At 40.5% G+C, this 12,679-nt stretch overlaps 1 protein-coding gene across 1 annotated transcript; it reads left to right on the top strand.

Annotated features, from left to right (window-relative positions):
• Window positions 1-10,319: 10,319 nt before the first annotated feature.
• On the top strand, window positions 10,320-12,478 carry pebp1 (phosphatidylethanolamine binding protein 1). The gene is made up of 4 exons (XM_033619065.2): window positions 10,320-10,537; window positions 10,867-10,976; window positions 11,516-11,616; window positions 12,021-12,478. The coding sequence occupies exons 1-4, from the start codon at window positions 10,403-10,405 to the stop codon at window positions 12,236-12,238; spliced, it is 564 nt and encodes a 187-aa protein (XP_033474956.1). The 5' UTR covers window positions 10,320-10,402; the 3' UTR covers window positions 12,239-12,478.
• Window positions 12,479-12,679: the final 201 nt, after the last annotated feature.

The following is a 12,679-nucleotide window of genomic DNA, read 5'->3' as shown; positions in this document are numbered from 1 at the left end:
CCGTCTGAAACACGGAGGTCTCCATCTCCGCTGAACACCCACGGCGCACGCCCGGCCTGTTAAATAGCCTGTAACCATAAGAACTGTGTGACACAAACTCAGTGCTTTAGTAATTAAATAATGTCAGGCTCGGTCTATGGTCTGGAATCAGGCTAGCTGTGCTCATAAGGATGTGACATTGTGGTCTGTATCAAAATATTGCAATATTAGTTTGTGTGTGTGTGTGTGTGTACATGGACTTAAAATACACAATGTCAAATCCCTATGTGAAAATATAGCTAAATGTAAAACCATAAATACCATATTTCAGGGTTTCTGCAGGTATCAGCAAATCTAATTTAATGCTTTTTAATGCTCTTTTTAATGCCACTTTAAACAAATTTAAATAAATAAATAATCAGGAGAAAAACAATAGGGACCTCGCAGGTCTCCTGCTCGGGCCCTAAATATGCTACAGTTAAAATGCTCAAAATTTTGGACAATTGCACTCTATTGATCATTCTCATTTGATATTGTAAGATAGCTTGTGTTAATAGTACCCTTTATGCTATTGTTACATTCTGTCAGTCCAGCTGTTGCAAAGACATCCTGTCACCTTGTGGCAGGCTTTGGCACTGCATAGCAACTTATGTTAAGATATTTTCATAATTGTATTTCATATTAGATATGTAAAACAAGTAATACAACCAAGGAAATATAGAAAATAATAATATAAACACAGGGAAATATAAAGTATTAAATATAAGAATAAGAATAGTACAATATGTACAATATTTTACATTCACATTTACGCTATGGAACAGATATTAATATATATTTAGATAATATTAAGAAGTGCAAAACAAAGAGAAATTGTGCAAAACTTTGTACATTAAAATGTGTAAACAAGTAGCTGATTTTTCCCTTAATTTTTATTTTGTATTCATCATGACTCCATGGCGGAAGTGGAAAGCAGAGTGACCAGTGGGTTTTCCCAGGAAATGTGGCCCCGCCCTTATTGGCAGCGAGTCAAGGGAGGCGTTTCTGAACTGCCGAGCGGGTGCCAGGAGATGCCACAGGTTGCCGCAGACTGCCACTAGGGTGCCACTACCTGCCAATGCCACTCTCACTGCTGCGATACAGAAATGCGGGACGGATTTGCGGAATATCTGCGCAGCGCTTTTCCGTGCTCAAACCATACACAGGTACGGTATGGACGTGATGCGAAGTTTCGTGTTGTTGTGTTCAAAGTCCGCGCTGCGTGAACGGGTGTGGGTGAACATGGACGAGAGTAGCAGCAGCAGCAGCGAGCTAGCAAGCTAACGTTTAGCAAGCGTCAACATCAACTTTCTTTAGCACTTAACACTCTCACCGCAGCCACCAAGCTGGACAATAGACTGCCAGACGTCCTTTAATTCATTGTTCATAAAATCATCCCGTCTTTTATCAAAAAGGACGGGGTGCTGTGAAACGAGGTTTATCAATCTTTCTCCCATACCGTCCTTCCTGACTGGATTTCGGACTCTTCCGGCTCTGCGCGACTATAAACAAACAATTTCATTTACCCAGCTGTGTAGTTCCGCCGGCGAATTCCGCGGGGGGTCAAAGTCTGGGCGGAAACTTTTTTCACCGCACAAAAGTTCCGCCCCGGTGTGAAAACTTCCATAAGAACCCATGAAATCAACTTTTATATTTTTCCGCGAGAATAATCCGCATGTTTAATTCGCTCTCAGTGAGAATGGACTTTAGTATGAATAATATATGTGATTTCAAACACAATCGTAACGTTACTTACACTGAAATGACCCAAGATGTCCTCGGCTCTGGAGTGACCCATGAACTCCGACCCATAGTAACGGGAAATGACATGATGTGTGCCATACTCATCAGTAATCCAGAACCGCAAATGAAGGTCCATTTGTTTGCTCTTTGTCGCTTCATTCATGCTTTCGTCAAACATGACAACATATGGCTTCTAACTCACGCTGCGCGGTAGCTCCTTTTTGATGAATGAAGCGAAACCATATTTGGCGACATATGCCGTTTTATTTTCACCACAGGTGAATGACTTGGCAAGCTAGGAATCGGGGAACATGGCGGCAAAGATGTCTCGTATGTCCTCGTTAGATCTTAACAAATTGTGCCTCGTCACAGTATGCAGAACCCACAGTACTTCTGCCTTTTGGGTGTCTGGCGGTGAAATGAATCTCGTCATAGCCGACTGAGAGGTGGCGTCTGAACTTGTAACGTCTTTCGGTCGCGCTGCAAACAATGCAGGGATTAGCCTGGCCCCGCTATTGCTAACTGCTGCCATGTACCGCTGGTGCTTTACTTCTTTCATGTGAGACTCGACGGCTTTGAGCCCCATGGTCCCTAAAGAAAAGTATTCTTACAAAATGTGCACATTGCCTCGTTGTTGTTTGCCGGTAAATACGTCCTCCTCCATCCACTTCTCGTTAAATTTACATTTCCCCATTTTGCATCTTCAACGGCTCACCTCGACACCCGCGAAATGGCGGGGCGCTGCCCGACGTCAGCGTCTGTAGCAGACGTACCGTAAAACAGCTATTAATCGCGGAGACACATTTACGACACCGTACCATATAGGCACCATACTAAATTAATCACACAAATACACACTATTATATGTTTTACGGTGGGCTACTGTGCTTTCCCATCGGCATTAAACGCACCGTCTGAAAATTTAATACCTACAGCAAATTTACGTAAATTTAGGACAATTTAAGACCTTAATTACCCGGATTTTAATTTAAGACATTTTAAGACTTTTAAGGACCTGCGGGAACCCTCTTTAAGCAAAAAAAAAAAAAAAAAAGTAGAAAAAATATTGATATTTAATATTTTTATGGTTGTTTTTCAACAAGGACGAAAAACGTCCCGAAGGGGACAGGTGTGATTTTTTATGAGGGGGACCGGGGGGTTAAGCCCCTGACCTGGCTGAAGAGATCAAATGTCTGTACTGCAAAAAGCCAAGCTTTGGCAAAATGATCAAGTGCACAGACTGCTGCCAACACTTTCACTATGCATGTGTGAACATTACCAGATACGCCAAAAAATGGAAATGTGGATGCAAATAGATACATCCAACGATGATGAATACTGGATGCTGGACAACAGCACGTGAGGAAAAACTGATGTAATGACCAAAGATGAATAGGTACACCTGACAAAATCTAACTGACTTCATTACTGTTAACACAACAAACAACACATCTGACTCTTCAAGTGTCCATTTATTTTTTCCTTAATGTACATTTACATAAAATCACAAACAGCACTGATATATATTGTTCATCCCCAGAAAGAAGTGCAGTTTGAGTTCTGCAGACAATGATAATACTCAAAATTTACAAGCAAGAAAAAAAATCATTTCCAGGTATAAATGTTAGAGGAGCTCATATAGTATTAATTATTTACACTTGTCATTGTTGAAAACACTTTTGGTTACAGATGTACATTTCATTTTGATTCCATTATGTCGCCTTCAATATATTGCATTTAAAACATTGTCAGTGCATGTTAATACTTAGCATGTCAGCTTTAAAAGGAGTTTTTCCTAAATGGTCCCTTAACCTTGGTCCTAAGATGGCCATTATAAATAAAATAGCTCTGTGGTGTGGTTCTCAACCTTTTTGTACTCTCAATGATCCTGTCTGATAAAATTTATTTAGTTATTCATTACTGTTATTAATTTTACAGTCAGGCTACACAGAGAGAGTGATGAGTAAGTGAGAGACAGAGAGAGCAAGTAGTGAGTGATCATTGCCCTCATTAGCCCTTAAAAGCCTGACACAATCATGTAAAGTAATGTACATCTCTTTGACTCTAAACACAGTTATTGCCGGGGCACCACAGTCCCCCTAAGGATCATAAGACCAGCACATATGGTTAAAATGTCATCTAGCATATTGACTTGGCTGATGGCTATGACAGTGTTCAGTATATGAAAGGTTTTAAGCTGACCTATAACTCGTTCCACATGTATGCAGACTCTTGACAACTGACGTGAAGTGTCAACACAAGAACCAGGCAACTGAGATTTCCCCTTTGTGAAACTTGGGATTCTTAATGTTGCTCCTACACTGGTCAATTCCTCTCTAACAGGGAAACCTCTATCTGCAAGGATCTCGTCCCCATGCTCAAGTTTACCCAAAAAGCCAGAATCTCAAGTTATTACCTTGTCAGAGGCACAACCTCCCCACCCACTAGACAAAAAAGATATAGCTCCTGCTGGTGTGATTCCAATTAGATATTTAATTGTGTTTTGGTGCTTATAATTTGATCAGGTTTCAGTCCTTGCTTTAAGATTGTATGTTCTTTCTATAAAGATCTCAGTACAGTCTATAATACAACGACAATTCCTACATTTGTATTTAAAACACTTTGGCATGTTTGCTCTCACTGCATCCTTACTAGGCCACGTTATCAAAGGTTTCACTATTGAGGACAAGTTGGATATCCAGTCTCTTAATATTTTTGATACAGTTGAGAATGGAAGCCCAAATCTGTAGACAAGGTCTCTGTTGGTGAGTCCAAGTCTTACTTTGATTGGAACCAGAAGGAGGTGGTTCTCCCAACTTAACCCACCCTTAAGCACAAGTGTGCTTTTTTTACAATATCCAGCAGCCACATAAACATTTGTAATGACTGTAAACCAGTTAAAAAATAATAATTTTAGCATTTGTGTCTTTTATGGAATCAAACCCAAACTTGGACTGCTTAAGTTGCTCCTTCAGATGTTCGTTTTCTTCCTGTGTGGCATACAGTTCTCTTTTCAGAGCTTCATAGTCATCACGGAGCTGGTTGTACTGCAGGTTGAGTTAGTGCATCTCTTTTCTGGACACAAACTTACGTTCATCTACAACACAAAAAGGAGATAAATTAACTCTTCATGTGCAACACATCAGCTTTCAAACATACACAGACACACACACACACACAACACACAGACTATCTGTCTGTTTCTCTATCACTCTACTAACCCAACCACCAACCAACCAACCAACCAACACAAACACACACAAATAGTATGACTTGTGCATACCTTCAGAAGAATCTAGAGCAGGGGTTCTCAAAGTTTTGATAGCTGAGGGCCAATTTAGGAAACCAACATTGGACTGAGGGCCGCCGAAGGAAAAAAAATTGGAAAAAACTGAAAAAAAATCCCATTTGTAATCATTTTAATGACCGGGTTGCATTTGCATCTCTACAATTTAAATTTATTGGTCTGCATCCAGTAATGTGCAATAAACACATCTTAATTAATAAATGAGGCTAAACCTGGCAAAACTTGAGAAAACCTTGAGAAACATTGTAATGCACACAAAATCCATGGGGTTTTCTGCCCTCTACAGTCAAATTTGGGATATAACAGTCCTGTGTGCAGTCCAGTTAAGTTAAAAAACCCAAATAATCAACACATTAAGAGATAATGTTATAACATAATAAAGAAGGTCATACAAATATATCTTATTTGCTCAGATAGTTAACAAGCTACCCAGAAAGTAGAAAATTACAAATACATGACATGACACTGACCTTATCACCTTTCCTGAGGCGTCTCTGGAAACAGTGTTGAACAATAATGGAACAAAATCTGGACTATCACAATCCACCGACGGTGCTCCTGAAAAGAGAAAGAAATAAAATTAGCTCTGCTTATTGTTTCTTTTAACCTGTTTTAACCTATTTGCTATGTTACGAGCTCAGCCATAATGAGCACCAATAGCACAAGCATTAACGTTAATTCAGAGTTAAAGAAAATTGTACACTACATGCAACATTAGCTGTTTGAAGACACTTTCCCGTCTGATTTTCAGCCTGAACCAAGAAACCTAAACCAGCCATGCAGCTAATGTTAGTACCGAACAACAAAAGCTAAACTTGACGTTACAACAGAGAGCCAATGTTAAACTTTACAAACGTTAAAGTAGAAGACAGAGAAATTTGTTGGCCAGTTAGTTAGGCTATGACCTACTGAATCAAACTAACATTGTCTCATTAACTATGGTAAAATCACACGCTTACTCATTATCCAGCTCATGTTGGCAAACACAAACATGCCAGACACGAAGTGGGCACTGCACAGACTCTCGCCGCCTTTAGGGCCTTCGGGACCCCAATCCGCCCTTTTAATGGCCTGGAGCCATAATCTTCTTCTTTTGGCAAACGGATGAGATCCCCTGGGGATATTATACAATTTCCATCCGTCATTTTGCCAGTTTGTGCAGTTAAGAGCACAACAACTCCTTGTCATTTTCTTTTGCTGCTTGACTCCTCCAGTAAACAATGAGAAATGTCCCACTTTCTGCCCCCAGGCTGCTATGGCAAGCCGTTTTAACATTTAATCGCTAGACTGGATATTCATTACTGATATCTGCAACATAATTTTGCCTAGTCAAAACTCTTATTCAAGATATCTGTAATTAGATTTTGCCTAGTCAAAACTCTAATTACAGATATCTGTAATTCAGTTTTGACTAGTAAGATTTAAACTATTTTTGCCATTCATGTGTATGGGGTTTGTCATTATAGATATCTCCAATGTAGCTGCGGATATCTGCAATTGTTATTGCGGATATCTACAACTGAATTGTGGATATCTGTAATTCCAGTTTGAGATATCTACAATTTAATTTTGACTAGTCATAATTCAAGTTCAAGATATCTTTAATTATCATCAATTGAAGATATATACATGGTCCTTTCTAGATATCTTGAATTGAGTTTCAGATAGTCAAAATGACAAACCCCATACACATGAATGGCAAAAATAGTTTGAATCTTACTAGTCCAAACTGAATTACAGATATCTGTAACTGTAGTTTTGACTAGTCAGAATGACATTATAGATATCTGTAATTCAGTTTTGACTAGTCAAAATGACGTTACAGATATCTGTCATTCAGTTTTGGCTAGTCAGAATGATGTTTAAAGATTTGTAACAACAGAAACGTGAACTTTCACACAGAAAAGCTTGATTCATTTCAATGAAAATATAAGATGATAAATTAATTAATATAAAATGTTCTTGCCAATCAAGACCTCACACATTTAAATGTAGGATTATTCAGTGACTTTCAAGGCCGTATATGTTTGATTTAAAAAAAATCATTTAGAATGGTTTATGACCTTTTAAGAACCTGAAGACAAGGTTCAAGGTTCAAGGTTGCTTTATTTGTCATGCATCATGTACATGCTGAACGAAATACAGTACTCCGTTCTCAGTGGAATAATAAATAAATAAATAAATGCAGTATATACCTAGAGAATCTAGGAGCCCACCCTGAAATCCAATCTTTTAATTTAAGTAGTACTATAAATATGTATGTGTAGGGATTTAAATTTGGGCTTCACACGGAGGCCCCAAATATGTTGAGTTCTATCTGAGCTGGTCCAGGCCCAGCAGGAAAAAGGTGTGGGCTGCTCCGCTGTTCCCGAGTAAGAGAGAGATTTGTCTGAAGGGAGCAGACCTTCTACAGATGCCTGTGACATCAGAGTCACATGTCACTGTAAAAGTCCTGTCCAATCAAGTTTTGGGACTTGAGTCTCACTGAGGTGTGAGGTGAGACCTGTGGAGATGGGTGTCACATAGCTCTCTTTGTTTGAAGACAAAGAGCATACAGAGGAAAAAGCCTTCAAATGTCCCGTTTAGATTTTAACAAATGGCAAATCATATGTGGTCCTGTGAATCCCAACATATGTTATGCTACAAAAATCCTAAAAAAAAAAAAGTACTGAGGCAGGAGCCTGGTAATGTTTAAGAGGTAATACTACACTATACTTTAGCAGATATATGGTCTAAAAGTGCAAAAGGTCTCCACCATTCAGCAGCCTTACTGCATCTGGGAAAAATCTGTTTTTCAGCCTGGTTGTCCTTGCCTGGATGCTACACAGCCGCCTGCCTGAGGGGAGAGGGTCAAACAGTCCGGGGTGGGTGGAGTCCCTCATGATGGCACTCACTCTGTCCTTGCATTTGATGGTGTAGATGGATGACAGAGATGGCAAGCTGCAGCCAATGATCCTCTGTACAGAGGGTGATGCAGGAAGTGAGGATGCTCTCCACCACACACCTGTAGAAGGACTTGAGGATGTCTCTCTTCAAGCCTGCCATGTGAAGTGAAGACACACTGGTTTAGATGCAATGCAAAGGTTTTAAGAATAGGAGTTTAGCAATTCAGTTTGTCCGTGAGGGGGAGAAATACAGAAGGGATAAGTTAGTAAGGAGGCAAGGGTGTGACCGCCTAGAAGGTGCTTGTGATTGGGAAATGCAAGTAGATTTAGGGGGAAAGTTTGTTGTTCCCCAGGAAATAGTTTGTACCAATCACAGGCCTGACATAGTGTTGTGGTCAGTGAGTCAACAGATAGTTTATTTCATTGAGCTGACAGTTCCTTGGGAAGACTCATGAAAGAAAAAAGCTTAGGTATGCAGACTTAGGAGCAGAAGCTGAACAGCGAGGATGGAAAACTAGGATTTGTCCAGTGGAAGTGGGGTGTAGGGGATTCATAGCATTCATAGTTTATCCTCTCTAGCTCCTTTAACTTATATTGGAGTTATGCTATGTAGTGTGTGAAACAGACTGTGGTGAATGTGCTAGGAAAGGTAGTATCAGCACTGCTTCTACCTGGAGCTCGCATGTATGGAGCCTGGGTTTGTTGAAGGTGGCAGTGCTGTTTGGGCTGAGAAAGCCATGTGTAAGTAAGGTATAGGAGGTTGTTGGGTTGGTGCAGGGAGCAGTGAGAGCTGGCATTAGGGGAGTGTCTCTGGGACACCAGAGATCACTGTGTAGCCTCCTGGAGGTGTCGTGGGACCAACTAGATGAAACACTGGTGAAAGGAGGTTCCCACCCGATGACCCCAAAGACATGTTAGTTATCACTGCTCACTGGTCTGTATAGTTAAGCCTTGCCATAATAGCTTATCATAGGGCTTAGGAGGTTATTCACTGAGTGCTGATTCTCTAGAACACAAACTTCTTGTGTTTATTTGAATTCAACTGACATCCATAACAATAAAACTGAATTAATTTAAGTGTGATTTAAGTTATGATAGGATGATTGTTCATTTACCCTCTGAAACCTGAATATTATTTTTTAAAAAGCATGGGAAGAAGGTAATGAGCATCAAAAGAATAAATGACACAAAAAAATCAGTAAGAAATTAAAATAAATAAAACCAAAACATTAGTTTAAAAAAAAGGAGAAAGAAAAGAAAAGAAAGTTAAGAACAAACAAGCAATCAAGGAAATTACCTGGAAAACGTGTTTAAAAATTATAATAATTCTGTAACATAATGTAATGATAATTATAAATTTCATTTCTCCCTAGCTTTTAAAAAAATATTTCTCTAAATCTATTAATGTTTTTGCAATTTGTGGAACATTTCTTACCAAGTTGCTCCTTGCCTTCCCGCCCACTTTTATGAAAGAAATCACACCAATTCGCTCAGGGGTCAAAGGTTTTATGACTCGCTACTGGTGTCTGAAAGCAGCACAAGAAAAGTGGTGTTGATCTAAGTTTCAAAGGGTTAATTAAGCTAAGTCAGCATTAGTATAATCACATATAGGGATTTATGCCACAAATCTGTGTTTGTGTGTTTAAGGTCTGTGGCATGCAAATATGAAGCACTGCCATAAAGGCTGTAATAGGCATCAATCATGTAATACAAATGACTGCTATATAGCTAATACTATACTGATCACCTCTGACCTACTTTAAACTTTTTAACAGGTAAAATACGCTCAAATAAGTTAAATAATTATCCCACAGTCAGACCCCAGTTTCTAAAAACGGGATGTCTGGAAACAGAAAGTGTGTTAATGGAGCATGAGAGCTGGAGGAGGGACCAGCTCGGGCGGAGATCTGATTGACAGACATTTTAGCCAATCACAATTCATGTGGCAGAGAGGCGACACCGCCCTCTAACGGTTACCTTCAGCATGTGCAGTTTGTGTCGTTCAAATGTAGTCACATTGCTCGGAAAAATGCCTTTCACCACGCAGTACTAAATACAAGAAGCATTAATAATTTCATTTACCTCCCATTTGACTTAACGAAGCAACGTCAGCATACATAAGTGTCATTTTTGTGGTTTAAACGGGCGACAAACTTGGTAATTATCAACCAATGGGAACTGACATCAAAACGATTAGTTGTTATTAGCGCTACAGTGGGGAATAAACTTGTAAACATGACTGGCATCTACTTTAGTTCGTTCAGACATGATTTCAGATTTATAAATTAAGATATTTTATATTCAGTTGCTTTAAATTGTAAGCTAAACGCGCAAATTCTCCACTAGTTTCTATATCTCCTAGTGGTACCTGAACGCAACACTTTTGGCAGTTTGTGTGTGCTTGGCAGTAACGGTACAGTCAGCGTCTGCAGCCGGACTACAAGTCAAAATGCCCGCAGATTTGAGCCAGTGGACCGGGCCTCTTGCCCTGCTGGAGGTCGAGGAGAAGCCTGCGAAGCCTCTGACTGTTAAATACGGCTCTGTGGAAATCGACGAGCTCGGCAAAGTGCTCACGCCAACACAGGTTAGTTAGCTAACTAATGTTGGCTAGCCATGCTAACAACTTTGCTAATTTAGCGTCGTTCCTGCGTTAGCTTAAAAGTTAGCATATTCGTAGCACAGTGCTAACACATTTCTTGTAACAAATGCTGCTTTGTAATTGATTATTGGGTGTCAGCGTGTTTGCAAACAATGGACTGGGTTACATAATGCCTTCAGCGTGTCTGCAGCTGTAATAGACGGTGAATAGCGCCCTCACATGGGCGTTACAGCTGCTAAAGCTCGGGCATGCAACCAGCTAAACATTAGAGTGACGCACCAGTTTTAATAGTGTTCACATGTGTTCACACGCAGGTGCAAAATCGACCCACTTGCATCGAGTGGGAAGGATGTGACCCCAGTAAACTGTACACTCTGGCCCTGACCGACCCTGACGCTCCCAGCAGGGAACAGCCCAAATTCAGGTGAGAGGAGCAGCCACAGGAGGGTGGAGGGAGGTGCGGAGTGGCTACAACATTGTGGAGGAGTAGCTGATGCATGTGCATCAACTCATGGGAAATGCAGTCCCCAAATAAAGTAAATAATATGAAAAATAAAGTTGTTATATTGGCAATAAAATGCAAGTAGTGGTTGGAAGCGAAGGGGGGAGGGGGGGTTCATCTGCCTTAAATTTATTCTGCACAGAGTAATATCACTGCATTCCAAAGAACTAAAGGGCGTCCAGTCTTGTGGTCATGGGGACACTGGCCCCTGGTGGACTCATGGGAGGATTGAATTGCAAAGCGACTGTGGCCCCATTTACCTCACTTTCCTGTTACTTCCTGTGCACTGTGCATGCACTCTGCTGATTTCAAATAGTGTCAAGATCTCAGCAGACTATATACATGCTTATTTATATTTTGCCTGGAGCTCTAAATCAAAGTGTCTGGGCCGGTTTCCTTTGTGACCAAGATTATTTTCCACGATTTCATTGCAAACATGTATGTTTTGCCTTTCACTGTAGGGAGTGGCACCACTTTCTGGTGGTCAACATGAAGGGGAACGATGTGTCTTCTGGCTGTGTCATGTCCGACTACGTGGGCTCTGGTCCACCCAATGGCACAGGTAAAAGAGAATGAAGCTTAGAGAAATACAATCAAAGAATTGAGACAGTTTGATCAGTTAAACCTAAACCAAATCCACAATGAGTATAATGCATGTGTTCTTGAACTCTGTTGTTGATAGAGAGACCAACAGTTGTTAATGTTTTTTTCATATTTCTCTTGATGAAACTTGTCCTTTTGTGAGAATACATGCAGCTTATGTCAAGATAAAATAAAACTATCCACAAGGCTGTCGTTAAATATGTCAAATATCTAACTACCAGTTTAGAGTTTGGCACGTCTGCAGGCTTTGCCACAGTTAAGCTTACACTGTATCTGTAGCCTGGCATCAATAATTTACGGTTTACAGCTGTTGTTTGTAACACAACACAACATTTAAAAAGTCTCTGTCCTTGTCCCCCTCAGGTCTCCACAGGTACGTGTGGCTGGTGTATGAGCAGTCAGGAAGCCTGTCCTGCTCCGAGACCGTCCTCACTAACCGTTCCGGAGATGGCCGCGGCAAGTTCAAGATCCAAAGCTTCAGGCAGAAATACAACCTGGGAGCTCCAGTGGCTGGAACCTGCTACCAGGCCGAGTGGGACGACTACGTCCCCAAACTGTACGAGCAGCTGGCCGGAAAGTAAAATGAAAAGACTTGACTCGAGCATTCAGCACTAGGAATTCACACAGAGGCTGATGGTCTGTAGGAAATTCCATTTTGCAAGAAGCAAAAAACCCCAACAGTAACAAAGTATTTTTTGTGAGTGTGCCACTGAATACTATTACTTTTCCCACTGTTGCCTACCCATGCTGTGACAGAAAAAACTGCTCCTCTCAGTGATGTCACCTGCACTCATCTGCAATAAATCGGTTTAACACTGAAATGGTTATTTGTTGAAGTGTTTTCTGATCCTGTCAGTCCCCCATAACATCTTAATATTAACCATATTAAGTATCGTGATGATAGATTGTACATGTGTGCAATGATTTGAGAAGTTTGTTCCATTGTGATTTGAATAATTAGAACCAGGGGCACTTCAGTTTTGAAGTGGGTTATATTTGCTACTCAGCTGTAGAAGGAGCAC

This window comes from Epinephelus lanceolatus, chromosome 9 (genome assembly GCF_041903045.1).
Source record: "Epinephelus lanceolatus isolate andai-2023 chromosome 9, ASM4190304v1, whole genome shotgun sequence".
NCBI classification, from domain to species: domain Eukaryota; kingdom Metazoa; phylum Chordata; class Actinopteri; order Perciformes; family Serranidae; genus Epinephelus; species Epinephelus lanceolatus.
Note: the sequence above shows the minus strand (reverse complement) of the source record. Positions and strands in the feature narration are given on the sequence as shown.

What these genes read in the sequence shown, in the direction of transcription:
- pebp1 (XM_033619065.2), top strand. Translation starts at nt 10,403, where the DNA reads ATGCCCGCAGATTTGAGCCAGTGGACCGGGCCTCTTGCCCTGCTGGAG. An exon ending in AGGGAACAGCCCAAATTCAG is followed by an intron (nt 10,977 to 11,515) that starts GTGAGAGGAGCA and finishes CTTTCACTGTAG; the next exon opens with GGAGTGGCACCACTTTCTGG. An exon ending in TGGTCCACCCAATGGCACAG is followed by an intron (nt 11,617 to 12,020) that starts GTAAAAGAGAAT and finishes TGTCCCCCTCAG; the next exon opens with GTCTCCACAGGTACGTGTGG.